The sequence below is a fragment of the Oncorhynchus gorbuscha genome, linkage group LG14 (assembly GCF_021184085.1).
Source record: "Oncorhynchus gorbuscha isolate QuinsamMale2020 ecotype Even-year linkage group LG14, OgorEven_v1.0, whole genome shotgun sequence".
Taxonomy (NCBI): domain Eukaryota; kingdom Metazoa; phylum Chordata; class Actinopteri; order Salmoniformes; family Salmonidae; genus Oncorhynchus; species Oncorhynchus gorbuscha.
The window spans coordinates 8,118,182-8,139,107 of NC_060186.1; the positions used below are offsets into that span (position 1 = coordinate 8,118,182).

General features: G+C 49.4%; 2 protein-coding genes across 4 annotated transcripts in view; one reads left to right on the forward strand and one right to left on the reverse strand.

Annotated features, from left to right (window-relative positions):
• Nucleotides 1–8,329, forward strand: part of scyl2 (SCY1 like pseudokinase 2) — a 30,892-nt gene extending 22,563 nt beyond the window's left edge. For all 3 annotated transcript variants that reach the window (XM_046296872.1, XM_046296874.1, XM_046296873.1), the window contains 4 exons: nt 365–437; nt 627–716; nt 6,920–7,039; nt 7,439–8,329. In XM_046296872.1, the coding sequence (XP_046152828.1) occupies nt 365–437; nt 627–716; nt 6,920–7,039; nt 7,439–8,053 (898 nt within the window). In that variant the 3' untranslated portion in view covers nt 8,054–8,329. The remainder of the gene's footprint in view (nt 1–364; nt 438–626; nt 717–6,919; nt 7,040–7,438) is intronic.
• A 6,899-nt stretch (nt 8,330–15,228) lies between these two features.
• Nucleotides 15,229–20,811, reverse strand: LOC123994367. Its single transcript, XM_046296878.1, has 13 exons — nt 20,667–20,811; nt 20,434–20,465; nt 20,083–20,158; nt 19,861–19,983; nt 19,435–19,579; nt 19,184–19,304; nt 17,882–17,969; nt 17,024–17,135; nt 16,772–16,877; nt 16,614–16,692; nt 16,331–16,400; nt 16,105–16,219; nt 15,229–15,740 (listed from the first exon to the last, which is right to left on the reverse strand). Exons 4-13 carry the CDS (start codon nt 19,884–19,886, stop codon nt 15,682–15,684), a joined length of 921 nt encoding a protein of 306 aa, XP_046152834.1. The 5' UTR covers nt 19,887–19,983; nt 20,083–20,158; nt 20,434–20,465; nt 20,667–20,811; the 3' UTR covers nt 15,229–15,681.
• Nucleotides 20,812–20,926: the final 115 nt, after the last annotated feature.

The following is a 20,926-nucleotide window of genomic DNA, read 5'->3' on the forward strand; positions in this document are numbered from 1 at the left end:
TATATACAGGGTCAGTTCCAGTAGGGATACTGGACTGATAGAGGTAGATATGTATATGGTTGTGTGTTGGAGTGTCTGTGTGCCTAGTGTGTAGAGCCCTGTGAGTGTGCATAGAGATGGTCAGACATTTGTATTTTATTCCCCATGCACACTCACAGGGCTCTACACACTATATAATGTTTAGAACAGAGGTCTATCTTCCTACTTGTCCTTTTATTAGTCAACAATGACTCAGGAAAGATGTGATGCAAGTTAATGTTCACAATCTGATTAGAAAGACGAGGGTTGCGTAATGTTTGACTATGTTTGTGCGAGACAAATTCGGCTGAATGAATTAGTTTTGAGCTATTCTGTCTGTCCTCAGGAGTATGAATATTAATACTAGTCAGACCAACCAATCGGAAGAGACGAAGCGCACCCCCAGCCCTGGCAACCAGGTGAGAGGTAATTTCCTTGACAACGAGGGGAGAGGCGATTGCCCGGATGAGGCAAATGCATGAACGATTGATTTAATGAAGGCTTGATGTCTGTGATTTCATCCACTTAAAAGGCCAAAAATGTATCATAAAGATGCATGTTGGCCTGGGTTAGTGTTATTGCTTATTGAAACCGTTGTCTTTTTCCAGATTGATGACGTCTTTGGAGGGAGTTCTGGGAGTGCAGGGGTTAATGGGAAAGCGAACGGAAACTCTGCATCAGCTCCCCAACTCCCCAGAGTACGTACTCTGCATCTTATTCAGTAGGCACAGACCGGAGCAAACGTATTGCAGTGGAAGTCTGTTAACGTTCCTGTTAAATTAGCTGGGGTGTTGCATGTTCTGTTTGACTCTCTTTTTGTGATTGAACGTTACCAAACCCATCTTATCTATCCTAACCTTGTATAGCTGCTAGTGTATATTTCAGGGTTATTATTAATTAAGGCTTTCTGTTCTTTCTCCCTTCTCCCGCTCTGTCCCTCTCCTCCTCTCTCTCTCTCCCGCTCTGTCCCTCTCCTCCTCTCTCTCTCTCCCGCTCTGTCCCTCTCCTCCTCTCTCTCTCTCCCGCTCTGTCCCTCTCCTCCTCTCTCTCTCTCCCGCTCTGTCCCTCTCCTCCTCTCTCTCTCTCCCGCTCTGTCCCTCTCCTCCTCTCTCTCTCTCCCGCTCTGTCCCTCTCTCCCTCTCTCTCTCTCTCCCGCTCTGTCCCTCTGTCCTCCTCTCTCTCTCTCTCCCGCTCTGTCCCTCTCCTCCTCTCTCTGTCCCTCTCTCGCTCTGTCCCTCTCCTCCTCTCTCTGTCCCTCTCTTGCTCTGTCCCTCTCCTCCTCTCTCTGTCCCTCTCCTCCTCTCTCTCTCTCCCGCTCTGTCCCTCTCCTCCTCTCTCTCTCTCCCGCTCTGTCCCTCTCCTCCTCTCTCTCTCTCCCGCTCTGTCCCTCTCCTCCTCTCTCTCTCTCCCGCTCTGTCCCTCTCCTCCTCTCTCTCTCTCCCGCTCTGTCCCTCTCCTCCTCTCTCTGTCCCTCTCTCGCTCTGTCCCTCTCCTCCTCTCTCTCCTCCTCTCTCTCTCTCCCGCTCTGTCCCTCTCCTCCTCTCTCTGTCCCTCTCTCGCTCTGTCCCTCTCCTCCTCTCTCTGTCCCTCTCTTGCTCTGTCCCTCTCCTCCTCTCTCTGTCCCTCTCCTCCTCTCTCTCTCTCCCGCTCTGTCCCTCTCCTCCTCTCTCTCTCTCCCGCTCTGTCCCTCTCCTCCTCTCTCTCTCTCCCGCTCTGTCCCTCTCCTCCTCTTTCTCTCTCCCGCTCTGTCCCTCTCCTCCTCTCTCTGTCCCTCTCTCGCTCTGTCCCTCTCCTCCTCTCTCTCCTCCTCTCTCTCTCTCCCGCTCTGTCCCTCTCCTCCTCTCTCTCCTCCTCTCTCTCTCTCCCGCTCTGTCCCTCTCCTCCTCTCTCTCTCTCCCGCTCTGTCCCTCTCCTCCTCTCTCTCTCTCCCGCTCTGTCCCTCTCCTCCTCTCTCTCTCTCCCGCTCTGTCCCTCTCCTCCTCTCTCTGTCCCTCTCTCGCTCTGTCCCTCTCCTCCTCTCTCTGTCCCTCTCTTGCTCTGTCCCTCTCCTCCTCTCTCTGTCCCTCTCCTCCTCTCTCTCTCTCCCCGCTCTGTCCCTCTCCTCTCCTCTCTCTCTCTCCCGCTCTGTCCCTCTCCTCCTCTCTCTCTCTCCCGCTCTGTCCCTCTCCTCCTCTCTCTCTCTCCCGCTCTGTCCCTCTCCTCTCTCTCTCTCTCCCGCTCTGTCCCTCTCCTCCTCTTTCTCTCTCCCGCTCTGTCCCTCTCCTCCTCTCTCTGTCCCTCTCTCGCTCTGTCCCTCTCCTCCCTCTCTCTCCTCCTCTCTCTCTCTCCCGCTCTGTCCCTCTCCTCCTCTCTCTCCTCCTCTCTTTCTCTCCCGCTCTGTCCCTCTCCTCCTCTCTCTGTCCCTCTCCTCCTCTCTCTGTCCCTCTCCTCCTCTCTCTCTCTCCCGCTCTGTCCCTCTCCTCCTCTCTCTCTCTCCCGCTCTGTCCCTCTCCTCCTCTCTCTCTCTCCCGCTCTGTCCCTCTCCTCCTCTTTCTCTCTCCCGCTCTGTCCCTCTCCTCCTCTCTCTGTCCCTCTCTCGCTCTGTCCCTCTCCTCCTCTCTCTCCTCCTCTCTCTCTCTCCCGCTCTGTCCCTCTCCTCCCTCTCTCCCTCTCCTCCTCTCTCTCTCTCCCGCTCTGTCCCTCTCCTCCTCTCTCTCCTCTCTCTCTCTCTCCCGCTCTGTCCCTCTCCTCCCTCTCTCTCTCTCTCCCGCTCTGTCCCTCTCCTCCTCTCTCTCTCCCGCTCTGTCCCTCTCCCTCCTCTCTCTCTCTCCCGCTCTGTCCTCTCCTCCCTCTCTGTCTCTCTCCCGCTCTGTCCCTCTCCTCCTCTCTCTCTCTCCCGCTCTGTCCCTCTCTCCTCTCTCTCTCTCTCTCCCGCTCTGTCCCTCTCCTCCTCTCTCTCTCTCCCGCTCTGTCCCTCTCCTCCTCTCTCTCTCTCCCGCTCTGTCCCTCTCCTCCTCTCTCTGTCCCTCTCTCGCTCTGTCCCTCTCCTCCTCTCTCTGTCCCTCTCTTGCTCTGTCCCTCTCCTCCTCTCTCTGTCCCTCTCCTCCTCTCTCTCTCTCCCGCTCTGTCCCTCTCCTCCTCTCTCTCTCCTCCTCTCTCTCTCCTCCTCTCTCTGTCCCTCTCCTCCGCTCTCTGTCCCTCTCCTCCGCTCTCTGTCCCTCTCCTCCTCTCTCTGTCCCTCTCCTCCGCTCTCTGTCCCTCTCCTCCTCTCTCTGTCCCTCTCCTCCTCTCTCTGTCCCTCTCCTCCGCTCTCTGTCCCTCTCCTCCGCTCTCTGTCCCTCTCCTCCGCTCTCTGTCCCTCTCCTCCGCTCTCTGTCCCTCTCCTCCGCTCTCTGTCTCTCTCCTCCGCTCTCTGTCCCTCTCCTCCGCTCTCTGTCCCTCTCCTCCTCTCTCTCCTCCTCTCTCTCTCTCCCGCTCTGTCCCTCTCCTCCTCTCTCTGTCCCTCTCCTCCTCTCTCTGTCCCTCTCCTCCTCTCTCTGTCCCTCTCCTCCTCTCTCTGTCCCTCTCCTCCTCTCTCTGTCCCTCTCCTCCGCTCTCTGTCCCTCTCCTCCGCTCTCTGTCCCTCTCCTCCGCTCTCTGTCCCTCTCCTCCTCTCTCTGTCCCTCTCTCGCTCTGTCCCTCTCCTCCTCTCTCTGTCCCTCTCCTCCTCTCTCTGTCCCTCTCCTCCTCTCTCTGTCCCTCTCCTCCGCTCTCTGTCCCTCTCCTCCGCTCTCTGTCCCTCTCCTCCGCTCTCTGTCCCTCTCCTCCTCTCTCTGTCCCTCTCCTCCTCTCTCTGTCCCTCTCCTCCGCTCTCTGTCCCTCTCCTCCGCTCTCTGTCCCTCTCCTCCGCTCTCTGTCCCTCTCCTCCGCTCTCTGTCCCTCTCCTCCGCTCTCTGTCCCTCTCCTCCGCTCTCTGTCCCTCTCCTCCGCTCTCTGTCCCTCTCCTCCTCTCTCTGTCCCTCCTCCTCTCTCTGTCCCTCTCCTCCGCTCTCTGTCCCTCTCCTCCGCTCTCTGTCCCTCTCCTCCGCTCTCTGTCCCTCTCCTCCGCTCTCTGTCCCTCTCCTCCGCTCTCTGTCCCTCTCCTCCGCTCTCTGTCCCTCTCCTCCGCTCTCTGTCCCTCTCCTCCGCTCTCTGTCCCTCTCCTCCGCTCTCTGTCCCTCTCCTCCGCTCTCTGTCCCTCTCCTCCGCTCTCTGTCCCTCTCCTCCGCTCTCTGTCCCTCTCCTCCTCTCTCTGTCCCTCTCTCGCTCTGTCCCTCTCCTCCGCTCTCTGTCCCTCTCCTCCGCTCTCTGTCCCTCTCCTCCGCTCTCTGTCCCTCTCCTCCGCTCTCTGTCCCTCTCCTCCGCTCTCTGTCCCTCTCCTCCGCTCTCTGTCCCTCTCCTCCGCTCTCTGTCCCTCTCCTCCGCTCTCTGTCCCTCTCCTCCGCTCTCTGTCCCTCTCCTCCGCTCTCTGTCTCTCTCCTCCGCTCTCTGTCCCTCTCCTCCTCTCTCTGTCCCTCTCCTCCTCTCTCTCCTCCTCTCTCTCTCTCCCGCTCTGTCCCTCTCCTCCTCTCTCTGTCCCTCTCTCGCTCTGTCCCTCTCCTCCTCTCTCTGTCCCTCTCCTCCTCTCTCTGTCCCTCTCCTCCTCTCTCTGTCCCTCTCCTCCGCTCTCTGTCCCTCTCCTCCGCTCTCTGTCCCTCTCCTCCGCTCTCTGTCCCTCTCCTCCTCTCTCTGTCCCTCTCCTCCTCTCTCTGTCCCTCTCTCGCTCTGTCCCTCTCCTCCTCTCTCTGTCCCTCTCCTCCTCTCTCTGTCCCTCTCCTCCTCTCTCTGTCCCTCTCCTCCGCTCTCTGTCCCTCTCCTCCGCTCTCTGTCCCTCTCCTCCGCTCTCTGTCCCTCTCCTCCGCTCTCTGTCCCTCTCCTCCGCTCTCTGTCCCTCTCCTCCGCTCTCTGTCCCTCTCCTCCGCTCTCTGTCCCTCTCCTCCGCTCTCTGTCCCTCTCCTCCGCTCTCTGTCCCTCTCCTCCGCTCTCTGTCCCTCTCCTCCGCTCTCTGTCCCTCTCCTCCTCTCTCTGTCCCTCCTCCGCTCTCTGTCCCTCTCCTCCGCTCTCTGTCCCTCTCCTCCGCTCTCTGTCCCTCTCCTCCGCTCTCTGTCCCTCTCCTCCGCTCTCTGTCCCTCTCCTCCGCTCTCTGTCCCTCTCCTCCGCTCTCTGTCCCTCTCCTCCGCTCTCTGTCCCTCTCCTCCGCTCTCTGTCTCTCTCTCTCGCTCTGTCCCTCTCCTCCTCTCTCTGTCCCTCTCTCTCGCTCCGTCCCTCTCCTCCTCTCTCTGTCCCTCTCCTCCTCTCTGTCCCTCTCCTCCTCTCTGTCCCTCTCCTCCCTCTCTGTCCCTCTCCTCCTTTCTCTGTCCCTCTCCTCCTCTCTGTCCCTCTCCTCCTCTCTCTGTCCCTCTCTCCCGCTCTGTCCCTCTCCTCCTCTCTCTGTCCCTTTCCTCCTCTCTCTGTCCCTCTCCTCCTCTCTCTGTCTCTCTCTCCCGCTCGGTCCCTCTCCTCCTCTCTCTGTCCCTCTCCTCCTCTCTCTGTCCTTCTCCTCCTCTCTCTGTCCTTCTCCTCCTCTCTGTCCCTCTCCTCCTCTCTCTGTCCCTCTCTCTTGCTCTGTCCCTCTACTCCTCTCTCTGTCCCTCTCTCTTGCTCTGTCCCTCTACTCCTCTCTCTGTCCCTCTCTCTTGCTCTGTCCCTCTCCTCCTCTCTCTGTCCCTCTCTATTGCTCTGTCCCTCTCTCTTGCTCTGTCCCTCCTCTCTCTGTCCCTCTCCTCCTCTCTCTGTCCCTCTCTCTTGCTCTGTCCCTCTCCTCCTCCTCTCTCTGTCCCTCTCCTCCTCCTCTCTCTGTCCCTCTCCTCCTCCTCTCTCTGTCCCTCTCCTCCTCCTCTCTCTGTCCCTCTCCTCCTCCACTCTCTGTCCCTCTCCTCCTCCACTCTCTGTCCCTCTCGCTCTGTTCCTCTCACTCTCTCTCGCTCTGTCCCTCTCACTCTCTCTCGCTCTGTCCCTCTCCCTCTCTCGCTCTGTCCCTCTCCCTCTCTCGCTCTGTCCCTCTCGCTCTGTCCCTCTCTCGCTCTGTCGCTGTCCCTCTCTCGCTCTGTCGCTGTCCCTCTCTCGCTCTGTCCCTCTCTCGCTCTCGCTCTGTCCCTCTCCTCCTCTCTCTGTCCCTCTCCTCCTCCTCTCTCTGTCCCTCTCCTCCTCCTCTCTCTGTCCCTCTCCTCCTCCTCTCTCTGTCCCTCTCCTCCTCCACTCTCTGTCCCTCTCCTCCTCCACTCTCTGTCCCTCTCGCTCTGTTCCTCTCACTCTCTCTCGCTCTGTCCCTCTCACTCTCTCTCGCTCTGTCCCTCTCCCTCTCTCGCTCTGTCCCTCTCCCTCTCTCGCTCTGTCCCTCTCGCTCTGTCGCTCTGTCCCTCTCTCGCTCTGTCGCTGTCCCTCTCTCGCTCTGTCGCTGTCCCTCTCTCGCTCTGTCCCTCTCTCGCTCTCGCTCTGTCCCTCTCCTCCTCTCTCTGTCCCTCTCCTCCTCCTCTCTCTGTCCCTCTCCTCCTCCTCTCTCTGTCCCTCTCCTCCTCCTCTCTCTGTCCCTCTCCTCCTCCACTCTCTGTCCCTCTCCTCCTCCACTCTCTGTCCCTCTCGCTCTGTTCCTCTCACTCTCTCTCGCTCTGTCCCTCTCACTCTCTCTCGCTCTGTCCCTCTCCCTCTCTCGCTCTGTCCCTCTCCCTCTCTCGCTCTGTCCCTCTCGCTCTGTCGCTCTGTCCCTCTCTCGCTCTGTCGCTGTCCCTCTCTCGCTCTGTCGCTGTCCCTCTCTCGCTCTGTCGCTGTCCCTCTCTCGCTCTGTCCCTCTCTCGCTCTCGCTCTGTCCCTCTCCTCCTCTCTATAGATGTCTCTGACTCTGGAGGAGAAGCAGCGGTTAGCCAAGGAACAGGAACAGGCAGCCAAACTGAGAAACCAGCCAGCGCTAGCCCCCCAGAGTATCAAACCAGCTACTCCTTCTACCCAGGTAGTAGACATATATATATACACACACACACACACACACACACACACACACACACACACACACACACACACACACACACACACACATACACACATACATACATACATACATACATACATACATACATACATACATACATACATACATACATACATACATACATACATACATACATACATACATACATACATATACTCATGTGAAAATGTATAGTTCCTTACTTGGAAGCTATCCATGGTTACATGTTTTGATCTCCTCATATAGAACAATCACAAAATATCTGTATAATTTATTAGTTTGATGTTTGAGAGTGATGTAATCTACTTTAGTTTCCACTTCAAACCTGCCACCTATTTGTCATTGAGATGATAAGCTGATTTGACCTGATGTGTTTGGCAGGCCAAGGACCTGACCAGCTGCCTGCTGAACAATATGACATCCCTGGGCAGCCTGTCCCTCACCTCTCCCCCCAGACCAGGCCTCATCCAGGGCAGCACCATCTCAACCTACCCCTCCACCACCCCCATGGGCTCTATGGCCAGCAACGGCTACAACCCAACCATGGGCTTCCAGGCAGGTGGGCAGGGCATGCGCGCCCCCGGCCCCGGCCTCTACGGAGGGATGGCCACCACCACCAGCACCCCTAACTTTGGCACCCTGACCCACAACCAAGGGAGTAGCAACACCCCTGACATGTCTGCCTTGGACTCCTTGTTCACTTCCAGCAAGCCCAAAGTCAGCCTTAACCAAATGGCTCCTCCCAAACCCACCCCTGGGACCACCGCCACCCCCTGGCTTAATCAGTTTGGTTCAGCCCAGCCCAGTCAGACTGCCCCGATGCAGGGCGCGCCATTAGCCATGGGAGGGGTGACCAGCGGGTTCGGGATGCAGGCCAACCCTTTCTTCAGCCCACAGAACTTCTCTCAGCCCACGGCTGCTCCCGTAATGAACACGGGTGGTGGGCTCAGACACAGTTCGTCCATCAACAACGACCTGAAAGACCTATTTGGCTGAAAACAACTTTCCCTTCTTTTAATGACGACAGACTGATGAAAAAGGGGAGTTGGACTTTTGAATTGCAAAGAAGAAAAAAGAAAAATCCACTTTTTGGACCGACTGTGAAAATGATGTTGAAATTCACTTTGATATTTGTTGCTATTTGTATTTTAATCTTCTGTGGTTTGGGTTGCAGTGTGGTTCTTCTAAGCTCCCATCGGACTGAACACTGAAGACTCAGCTTTTCAATCTGCACGTGGACTCCAAACCGTCTTGACTAGAGAGAGAGAGAGAGAGAGAGAGGGGAAAAGACACTTACGTTGTGTTCTGCTCTCAGTAATGTTTGTGGGGGTTTCATATGGTTTCTTACCGGAGACACTTTGGGGTGAAAGGTTTATTCTAGAATGCATCTCTTCTCCATAATCCCTGTTCTATGTGCTAGGATGAGCAGTGGCATGGAGACCAGTCTTTCTCAGTCCATTCCTTTGTAGCCCAGCGCTAACACATGTTATTCATGCTGCCACCTCAGCAGCCTGCTATATCATATCAACGTGGTTCTTTTTAGTGGGGTCCTGTTGCTTTGAGGACGGCAATCCAGAAGAGCTGTGGAATCACCGGCTAAACCGCACGGGCAGAAAGGCCAAGTATCCATGGAAGCGGTCTCCTCAGTAACACCCCACTCTATTTTGGTATTTTTAGTACCCATGCTTTCTGTTCTCTGCCTTGAATGAGATGATGGATAAGGATTCAACAGTGATGTCATAAGTGTCCAGATTCTTACAGAATAGATTAATCCAAATGAAACTGGATGGAAGTGAAAATCTAATCAAAGCTTATTGGTTGCGTCCACAGCTTAGCAGATGTTATAGTGGGTGCGGTGAAATGTTACTAGCAATTCTGCAGTTTCTAACATCTGACCTAAAGAAAAGGGTATTTTCTGAGCAGAAATCCAATTCAACGACCAGTTTGAAAAGGGAGGGGTTGATTGTGTTTAGGCAATTAGTCTGGTTAGGGATTGTTATCCACACACAAGCCTGTGCTGTGAGGGTGACGGTTACACACGGCTACCTTCCTCATTGTAGTAACTCACCTGCATATGTACTGAATGGTTTGCTGTAAGGGAGTGATTGGTCGATATATACTGGTGAATGAATGTGAAGTAGTATACACATGTGCATATTGAAATGTCAGCACAATCCTAATTCATTGAGTTAGTTTGCCCGGTGTCTGGTGACTTTAGCCCTGTGTGTTCCTGTTTTGTTATAACCCCCCTGACTTCATCAATGGGTTCCCTTCCATCATGTTACTGACCTGACCAAGCTGGGACTCCACCAACGATTGTGTTCCTGTTTTGTTATAACCCCCCTGACTTCATCAATGGGTTCCCTTCCATCATGTTACTGACCTGACCAAGCTGGGACACCACCAACGATTGTGTTCCTGTTTTGTTATAACCCCCCTGACTTCATCAATGGGTTCCCTTCCATCATGTTACTGACCTGACCAAGCTGGGACTCCACCAACGATTGTGTTCCTGTTTTGTTATAACCCCCCTGACTTCATCAATGGGTTCCCTTCCATCATGTTACTGACCTGACCAAGCTGGGACTCCACCAACGATTGTGTTCCTGTTTTGTTATAACCCCCTGACTTCATCAATGGGTTCCCTTCCATCATGTTACTGACCTGACCAAGCTGGGACACCACCAACGATTGTGTTCCTGTTTTGTTATAACCCCCTGACTTCATCAATGGGTTCCCTTCCATCATGTTACTGACCTGACCAAGCTGGGACTCCACCAACGATTGTGTTCCTGTTTTGTTATAACCCCCTGACTTCATCAATGGGTTCCCTTCCATCATGTTACTGACCTGACCAAGCTGGGACACCACCAACGATTGTGTTCCTGTTTTGTTATAACCCCCTGACTTCATCAATGGGTTCCCTTCCATCATGTTACTGACCTGACCAAGCTGGGACTCCACCAACGATTGTGTTCCTGTTTTGTTATAACCCCCTGACTTCATCAATGGGTTCCCTTCCATCATGTTACTGACCTGACCAAGCTGGGACACCACCAACGATTGTGTTCCTGTTTTGTTATAACCCCCTGACTTCATCAATGGGTTCCCTTCCATCATGTTACTGACCTGACCAAGCTGGGACTCCACCAACGATTGTGTTCCTGTTTTGTTATAACCCCCTGACTTCATCAATGGGTTCCCTTCCATCATGTTACTGACCTGACCAAGCTGGGACACCACCAACGATTGTGTTCCTGTTTTGTTATAACCCCCTGACTTCATCAATGGGTTCCCTTCCATCATGTTACTGACCTGACCAAGCTGGGACACCACCAACGATTGTGTTCCTGTTTTGTTATAACCCCCTGACTTCATCAATGGGTTCCCTTCCATCATGTTACTGACCTGACCAAGCTGGGACACCACCAACGATTGTGTTCCTGTTTTGTTATAACCCCCTGACTTCATCAATGGGTTCCCTTCCATCATGTTACTGACCTGACCAAGCTGGGACTCCACCAACGATTGTGTTCCTGTTTTGTTATAACCCCCTGACTTCATCAATGGGTTCCCTTCCATCATGTTACTGACCTGACCAAGCTGGGACACCACCAACGATTGTGTTCCTGTTTTGTTATAACCCCCTGACTTCATCAATGGGTTCCCTTCCATCATGTTACTGACCTGACCAAGCTGGGACACCACCAACGATTGTGTTCCTGTTTTGTTATAACCCCCTGACTTCATCAATGGGTTCCCTTCCATCATGTTACTGACCTGACCAAGCTGGGACTCCACCAACGATTGTGTTCCTGTTTTGTTATAACCCCCTGACTTCATCAATGGGTTCCCTTCCATCATGTTACTGACCTGACCAAGCTGGGACACCACCAACGATTGTGTTCCTGTTTTGTTATAACCCCCTGACTTCATCAATGGGTTCCCTTCCATCATGTTACTGACCTGACCAAGCTGGGACTCCACCAACGATTGTGTTCCTGTTTTGTTATAACCCCCTGACTTCATCAATGGGTTCCCTTCCATCATGTTACTGACCTGACCAAGCTGGGACACCACCAACGATTGTGTTCCTGTTTTGTTATAACCCCCTGACTTCATCAATGGGTTCCCTTCCATCATGTTACTGACCTGACCAAGCTGGGACACCACCAACGATTGTGTTCCTGTTTTGTTCCTGTTTTGTTCCCTTCCATATGTTAACCCCAAGCTGGGACACCACCAACGATTGTGTTCCTGTTTTGTTATAATCACTTCATGGGTTCCCTTCCATCATGTTACTGACCTGACCAAGCTGGGACACCACCAACGATTGTGTTCCTGTTTTGTTATAACCCCCTGACTTCATCAATGGGTTCCCTTCCATCATGTTACTGACCTGACCAAGCTGGGACTCCACCAACGATTGTGTTCCTGTTTTGTTATAACCCCCTGACTTCATCAATGGGTTCCCTTCCATCATGTTACTGACCTGACCAAGCTGGGACTCCACCAACGATTGTGTTCCTGTTTTGTTATAACCCCCTGACTTCATCAATGGGTTCCCTTCCATCATGTTACTGACCTGACCAAGCTGGGACTCCACCAACGATTGTGTTCCTGTTTTGTTATAACCCCCTGACTTCATCAATGGGTTCCCTTCCATCATGTTACTGACCTGACCAAGCTGGGACTCCACCAACGATTGTGTTCCTGTTTTGTTATAACCCCCTGACTTCATCAATGGGTTCCCTTCCATCATGTTACTGACCTGACCAAGCTGGGACTCCACCAACGATTGTGTTCCTGTTTTGTTATAACCCCCTGACTTCATCAATGGGTTCCCTTCCATCATGTTACTGACCTGACCAAGCTGGGACACCACCAACGATTGTGTTCCTGTTTTGTTATAACCCCCCTGACTTCATCAATGGGTTCCCTTCCATCATGTTACTGACCTGACCAAGCTGGGACTCCACCAACGATTGTGTTCCTGTTTTGTTATAACCCCCCTGACTTCATCAATGGGTTCCCTTCCATCATGTTACTGACCTGACCAAGCTGGGACTCCACCAACGATTGTGTTCCTGTTTTGTTATAACCCCCCTGACTTCATCAATGGGTTCCCTTCCATCATGTTACTGACCTGACCAAGCTGGGACACCACCAACGATTGTGTTCCTGTTTTGTTATAACCCCCCTGACTTCATCAATGGGTTCCCTTCCATCATGTTACTGACCTGACCAAGCTGGGACACCACCAACGATTGTGTTCCTGTTTTGTTTTGTTATAATGGGTTCCCTTCCATCATGTTACTTCATCAATGGTTCCTGTTCTTCATCAATGGGTTCCATCATGTTACTGACCTGACCAAGCTGGGACTCCACCAACGATTGTGTTCCTGTTTTGTTATAACCCCCTGACTTCATCAATGGGTTCCCTTCCATCATGTTACTGACCTGACCAAGCTGGGACTCCACCAACGATTGTGTTCCTGTTTTGTTATAACCCCCTGACTTCATCAATGGGTTCCCTTCCATCATGTTACTGACCTGACCAAGCTGGGACTCCACCAACGATTGTGTTCCTGTTTTGTTATAACCCCCTGACTTCATCAATGGGTTCCCTTCCATCATGTTACTGACCTGACCAAGCTGGGACTCCACCAACGATTGTGTTCCTGTTTTGTTATAACCCCCTGACTTCATCAATGGGTTCCCTTCCATCATGTTACTGACCTGACCAAGCTGGGACACCACCAACGATTGTGTTCCTGTTTTGTTATAACCCCCTGACTTCATCAATGGGTTCCCTTCCATCATGTTACTGACCTGACCAAGCTGGGACTCCACCAACGATTGTGTTCCTGTTTTGTTATAACCCCCTGACTTCATCAATGGGTTCCCTTCCATCATGTTACTGACCTGACCAAGCTGGGACTCCACCAACGATTGTGTTCCTGTTTTGTTATAACCCCCTGACTTCATCAATGGGTTCCCTTCCATCATGTTACTGACCTGACCAAGCTGGGACTCCACCAACGATTGTGTTCCTGTTTTGTTATAACCCCCTGACTTCATCAATGGGTTCCCTTCCATCATGTTACTGACCTGACCAAGCTGGGACACCACCAACGATTGTGTTCCTGTTTTGTTATAACCCCCCTGACTTCATCAATGGGTTCCCTTCCATCATGTTACTGACCTGACCAAGCTGGGACACCACCAACGATTGTGTTCCTGTTTTGTTATAACCCCCCTGACTTCATCAATGGGTTCCCTTCCATCATGTTACTGACCTGACCAAGCTGGGACTCCACCAACGATTGTGTTCCTGTTTTGTTATAACCCCCCTGACTTCATCAATGGGTTCCCTTCCATCATGTTACTGACCTGACCAAGCTGGGACACCACCAACGATTGTGTTCCTGTTTTGTTATAACCCCCCTGACTTCATCAATGGGTTCCCTTCCATCATGTTACTGACCTGACCAAGCTGGGACTCCACCAACGATTGTGTTCCTGTTTTGTTATAACCCCCCTGACTTCATCAATGGGTTCCCTTCCATCATGTTACTGACCTGACCAAGCTGGGACTCCACCAACGATTGTGTTCCTGTTTTGTTATAACCCCCCTGACTTCATCAATGGGTTCCCTTCCATCATGTTACTGACCTGACCAAGCTGGGACTCCACCAACGATTGACTCCACCAACGATTGACTGTTCCTGTTTTGTTATAACCCCCTGACTTCATCAATGGGTTCCCTTCCATCATGTTACTGACCTGACCAAGCTGGGACTCCACCAACGATTGTGTTCCTGTTTTGTTATAACCCCCCTGACTTCATCAATGGGTTCCCTTCCATCATGTTACTGACCTGACCAAGCTGGGACTCCACCAACGATTGTGTTCCTGTTGAAATGTGGTCAATTTAGTCATGAATTATTTTATTCCATGCATCAAACCAGGCTGCTTTCAACAAAGCAATCTCTGCATTTTAAGTTAATCGTTGGACATATCAAATGTACTATCAAATGCAGTTTTGATATATATATATATATATATATATCATGAGTTGAGCACTTTTTCATTAAAGGGGACTTGTCCTAAATGGTTGATAAATAAATCTATTTAAAATGGGAGTGCTCTTAAAGGGGCCCTTGGGTTGTTGTGCTCTTGTGATGATGAATGAGAGGCCTTAGAGGCGCGCTGTGTGCAGTAATAATCCTTGGGGTGGAACTAAGTCTGGGGCTGCATCTCAATAGTCAAAAGTATTCTCTGTTCCTCGTCCCCTTCGCGTATCTCCTTCCCTTTTATCTGCACCTGTTGCAGACTAGTGCAGGTGAAGGAAGGAGATGAGAAAAGGATGCCATTGTAGACATTTGAGACCAACCCCCTTGTGTGAATCCTCACGGAATGCTGTTTGCAGACTGGGGATGTAGGTTTTGTTAACTGAACACATGCTAATTTATATTCACAGGTCTTTGTTAGATTAAAATGAATAATTATGTCTACTGTAAACCGTGACTAGGTGAGCTGTCACCGAGCGGGCACAATGATAATGCCATGGGCTAGTGTATAACAACAAGGTGGGCCTTCTGGGTTGTAAAACCTCTCTATTGGACACAAGTTATGGAGGTCTGTCCTGATTGGGCGAACACCTCTCTGATGTCCATCTTTCACGAAAGGTAGCTGCAATGTTCATGTGATTGTAACTATGACGACAGAAGCCTGTTTGAGGGCGAGAACTGGATTGCATTTCCTGTCATCGTGACTCGTGCGTTTGGACGCGAGGACAAAAAAGAAAGCCTATTCTTCTACAAGAGTTCTGATCCTTTGTATCCTACTGCTGTCATGTGTCGTGTCGCCTCTATGAACTATGTATTGTGTGGTGTTGTCTGAGGTGGTTCAATGAAAATCTGTACATATATATGAAAATACACAATCTAATATTCTCTATGATGTCTGTGTATTTGAGTCTGAGCCAGAGATATGAAGAGTAACTTTAAGTTCTGGAATAAGATGGCCTCAACAGTAGATACTTGAAAATCAGCTTTATTTAAACTAAAGACAATGAGAAAATGTACATGCTAGAACATGTACAAAATGCTTGTTCCTTTTGTACCATTGGCAGTGAGAGGGTTCTTTCTACAGATCACATTTTAAAAAAGTATTGTGCAGATTGTCAGAAGCTACTTTTCTAATAACAGTATTGGTTTTTAAGTATATGCACAATGTCGAAGAAATAACAGGAAATACATGAATACATATGTAAACAAGTTTCATTTTTAGGAAGAAGTGGAATGGAAGGGGTTCCATCTCAGTACCAGACAGTGACTTCGTCTTCACTGTGCACATGAAGAAATGGGGTTGAGAGGAAGCCACTTTAGACAATTGAGATGCACCCAGGGTACAGTGGAGGCTGGTGGGAGGAGCTATAGGAGGACAGGCTCATTGGAATGGCTGGAATGGAATGAAAGAAACGGAGTGAAACGTTTCCATGTGTTTGATACCGTTCCAGCCATTACAATGAGCCTGTCCTCCTATAGCTCCTCCCACCAGCCTCCACTGCCAGGGTATTGCACTTAACCCCTGACAGAGGACAGTGTCCTGGGCAGTGATTAGTCCAGGCGTCGAACAGATCGGGTGGTCTGAGTGGACAGGTTTCTTTGGGTCAGGGCTGCGAAAAGACAAATCAAACAACTGTTAAGTCATGACAATAATGTTCTCCAACACAGGAAACACTTGGCTTGGAGTTTGGATTCATCAAATCAATTAAACTATTCCTCAACCTTCAACCAATCGCTATCCTTCACCCGTTAGGCACTTGTCAAACTCATTCCACAAAGGGCAGAGTCTTGGCGGGTTTTCGATCCTCCCTTGTACTTGACTGATGAATGAAGGTCATCGATTAGAAAGGAACTCCCCTCACCTGGTGGTTTAGGTCGTAATTACAAGGAAAAACCAGCAGACACCAGGCCCTCCAGGGAATGAGTTTGACACCCCTGCTATAGGCACTTGTTCTGAGAAGATGACATATTTACCTGAGAAGTCCAGTTGATAGCTGAATCTCCTGGTAGTGAAGTTCATAGTTCCATTTGGGTTCTGCTGGTACTGGGCTTCAATGTCCTGGCTGGATACACTGCAGGTGTCGCTCCTCTACAGGATTAAGTCAACACACGCTGCTTGGTCATGTGTTTTTAATGTAGTAATATGAAGACTACTCTTATGGAGTCTGATGAGAGAGAGCAGTAAAACGGTTCATCTTACTTTGGCAAAGTCTTTCCAGCTTCCATCCACGTCTTGAAACTGCCAACGGGACCGTAAACCCAATCCCCCACTGAGAGGACAGGAATTAGACATAGTTTTTCATTATTTGTCACATTGTACAGTTGTTACACATGGGTTCTCTCTAGCAGGTCAGAAAGGCCTTGACTAATGGCCAGGACATCTTCCTGACTACATGAGCAGACCAGGAAAAACTCTTGGCCCTAACCTAGACTTTGGTCAGTAAAACTCCTTGCTCTAGGTTCCCAGCCTGTATTGTCCATACCTGCTTGTTTGTTGAGCTTCACATTGAGTTCTCCTCACAATTATTTTGGTCCCGATGCGAACGTTGGTCTGACACAGGCCTGGAAGAGTCACAGAACAGTTCAGGAGTGTTCCTAGACAGGTCACGTTATGGTACACCAGTATTTAAGTCAGTCGGACCTGAGAAGTCGAGGGTGTAGGAATATCTCCCAGCTTTGAAGCGTATCTGTCCCTTAGGGTTCTTCTGGTAGCGTCTCTCAATCCCAGCACTCCCCAGTGAGCAACTCTGGAAATAGCCACATATTATGTGCTGCTATACCATGACTGTCTCCCTCCCCCTTTCTCACCTTAATGAGGGCATATACAATATACAATCTGTCACGTAGTGTGCTATTTGCAAGGGTTCAAGGAATAAAATAATGTCCCACTCACTGGAGTCTGGTATTCTATCCACACTCCCTCCTCGCCCATGAATTCCCAGGTGTAGCCAGCAGAGGGAGGTGGTGAGGCAATTACGGTGGGGGCTGATTGGGCAATGGACACGCTGCAAAGAAATAGTGAATTTACACTTCAGTGTAGCTGTGACAAACTAGGTATGAAACTATAGATGATCACACTTGCATATGTCAGGAACGTATGTAAAGTTATCTTGACACTGAGTTGAGGTCAAAGGGGAAACCAATCACATTTTAAATCATGTATATTTAATGCTATTATTATGTCGTGGCTATTTTGTTTTGGTGTTTGTAACTTTTTCTGTATAGATTTGATGAATATTTCTCTTGAATAACACCTACAAGATTCCTATAGGCCAGTTTGTATACAGTAAGGCTGCGCTCCAGGCTGACTACATTGCAGACGGCGGCCAGATCTCACAATGCCTGGATGGGTTTAAATAATCAGCTAAACACATCATATAATACAGCTGCCTGAGTGCTCAGTCGATGATGCAATACAACGAATGCAGTGAAGTTGACCTGGAAATAACTTTGGCAACACAACCATCACACAGGTTAAATTAACGAGGCAGGCGCCTAACGGTGTGTATAAATGAGGCGGCATAATAAATGCTGTTCACCGTAGGTCCTAGGGGAAGAGGCTAGGGGCCAAAATACCTAATGTTCACTGTAGGTCCTAGGGGAAGGGCTAGGGGCCAAAATACCTGCTGTTCACCGTAGGCCCTAGGGGAAGAGGCTAGGGGCCAAAATACCTGCTGTTCACCATAGGCCCTATCCTAGAGGAAGAGACCAGGGGTTTAAATGGAATAAGGCTGTGGATGAAACCTCATACCTGCCATTCCCTGAGACGACGGAGTTGAACTTTGGATGCCGCCGGACGTTTCTCTGTACCCGGGTGGCTGAATTGTTCTGTGTCATAGCTGAAGAAGACATACATAGGCTAAGAGAAACCTTTGTATTGTACGGGAAAATGCTGTCTAGCAGGATATGCAAAGTGTTGTCAATTGCTCTACAACAACAAAAAATAAACTTAAAGCGGTAATCAGCAGTTGAAACAAAAACAAATCCTTATTCATGCCCCTGTTTTGGTAAAAAGGTAATGGAGGAAGCTGGAGAAATGTAACCAATCTCAAAGTCATATAGATATGATTGCAAGGACTGACCATCCATGATATCAAAAGTATAGTTTTAACCATGTTTTGAGGCTATTAAATGTTAGTTTCAATTTACAAACACTGGAGTGAAACAAGCTTTTTTGGGGGTTCTGATGGGGTATGACAGTTGAACTAAGCTCACAAGGAATTTATAAGTTTTATTCTTCAAGAATCAATAGGTACATATCTGTCACGCCCTGACCTTAGATATCATTTTTATGTCATTATTTTGGTTTGGTCAGGGCGTGAGTTGGGGTGGGCATTCTATGTTTTTGTGTTCTATGTTTTCTATTTCTGTGTGTTTGGCCAGGTGTGGTTCTCAATCAGAGGCAGCTGTCTATTGTTGTCTCTGATTGGGAACCATACTTAGGTAGCCTTTTCCCACCTGTGTTTTGTGGGTAGTTGTTTTCTGTTTGTGTGTGTCTGCACCAGACAGAACTGTTTCGTTCGTTGTTGTTTTGTTATTCAGTGTTCAGTTCTATTAAAATATCATGAACACTTACCACGCTGCGCTTTGGTCCACTTTTTCAAACAGCGGTGACAATATCATTATGTCCAAAAAGTGATGAATAAACGGATCAATTCAATCCATGGCGCAGAAGACCGGTCTTGTAGCGCAGTTGATATTTGAAGGTCATTTACTATTGAGCCAAAATATGCAGCGTCTAAGTGAATGCAGTCTCCGCAAACGTGGTAACATTGCCTTTAAATGTCAATCGCGCTAAAGCGCAGATCTTCCACACTATGGATTGAATCAAACCCCAAGTGCCAGATCTCAACCCTGGTGTTCCCTCTTTATGCTACTGGCTACTTTCTCTGTCACATCACACTGTATGTGGTGGGATGAGGGACAAAACAGTCCATAATTGGGAGAGATTATGAATTTATAATAATAAAAACTTGGTTTGTTTTTCCGCTGCACGTTTCCAAACGTTTTGCTACAGCGTGACCTAATGAATAAGGCCCTGTGTGGAGTCTACCTGTGAAGTCTAAGGTGTAGCTGGTGCTCCCCACAGTGAAGTGGAAGGTCCCCTGAGGTCTGAGGATGTACTGTCGTTCCACATCACCACTACTGACTGAGGACGAGGCTTGACCTGGACCCTGGGGTCAGGAGGAAGGGGGGGTGAGCAGAAAGAGAGAGAAATGAAATATGCAGGGAGAATTTCATTTTTATTTGATTCCAATTTCAAATGTATTATAGGACCATTTGGGAGTTTTCAGATTCACTCACCAAAGAACCGTATTCACGCCATATCATATCGTCTTTGAAATACCACCCGATGTCTTCATTTTGACCCTGAGGTAGAAACGTGAGTCGCCGTACCCTCATGGCAGCATTTTGAGCCTCAATCTGATCAAAATCTATATAGACCTGCCTAGAATACACAGAGCAGAAAGGCTACACACACAATCCACCTGTTTGTTCAAAAACATATGTCAGAACTGAGGTTACTGAACTATTGTATAACATATAACAAATACATAATCAGATCCGAGGTTTGAGTCTTAATTCTCTTAAAATAATTCCTCTCCTGTTCACCTCCTTGAACCAATATTATCTATCAAGGAAAGGGGACAGGGAATGAACACTATTCAAGACTATTGGGATGCAGCCTGTATAAAAGAAATTGCCACTAAACGTCTACTGTACACTGACCCCATGTGTGATGGGTAGATGTTCATTCCTTTGGCCCCAGGCTGGCAGTAGTGGGTCTCGATCACATGGTCATTGCCAATCTCTCTCCTTCATACAGCTGCCACTCAACGTGGCTCCCCCTGGCTGTCGAAATAGAAATAGCAATTGTGCATCATCTGTTGAAGTTGCCCCCTTTGCACTGATCTTAAGGTCAGTTTCTGTAGTTCTTTCCCTTTAACTTACCTGAGGCAGACTGACTAGATGTGCTCTGCTCATAGTTATCTTCCTCCTCCTCCTCTTCCTCCTCCTCCTCATATTCCTTCATTAAGGATTAGACCGGTAATAAACAAGTCTGAAACTATTTCCTATAAATAATGTACATCTACAGAATGATATACCAGCAGGTCTATGAGCTCTTATTCATTGTCAAGTACTTGATTTTTTGCTATTGCCGATTTATTGCTCAAGTAGTCAGCTGTGACATCAGCATTAGCCATTTGACAATAAAGTATTTTGTTGGTGTGTTATTGACAATAGTCTATGCAAACAATAATGCAACTGAGAAATGTTGACCTGTAATGCTCGTAAACTTACCAGATAACTATTGCCAAACCCACGTAATGACACTGTAAATAACAGATATTAAACGTAATCATTATAACAAAGTGAAAAATAATCTAGTCAATGACGAGCCAATTTGCTTGCTTTAGTACGACAACAAAAACTCCCAAAAGATTAAATGGGTATTAAATCATGTCTAGAAAAGTTGAAAGGCTAGTTATTTAAATGTAATAGTTAAATGGTTGTGTATAAATAACACTTCTTACTTTTAGTTGAAAATATAGAGTGGAAGTTTCATTCGTCTTTACACATCAGTCATGACTTTCTTTTGTACTGCTTTCACTTTCATTTCTTGGGCTTGACGGGCGCGTCTCTGTTTCGCATAAGACATAACCTTTCAGATTGGAGAACAAAGGGTTGGTGAAACGCAGATTTATTAGAACCAAGAAAAATCATGCAAACTACCAGAACACAAAATAAAATCATTGCAATTTATTCTGCTTTTCATCAAAACCTTATTACATGG

Coding starts and splice junctions, on each gene's coding strand:
- LOC123994367 (XM_046296878.1), bottom strand. CDS start 19,886: ATGAACATCTACCCATCACACATGGG. Junction 17,970..19,183: donor CTACACCTTAGACTTCACAG/GTAGACTCCACA, acceptor TGTCTTCTTCAG/CTATGACACAGAACAATTCA. Junction 15,741..16,104: donor CTATCAACTGGACTTCTCAG/GTAAATATGTCA, acceptor GTCTTTTCGCAG/CCCTGACCCAAAGAAACCTG.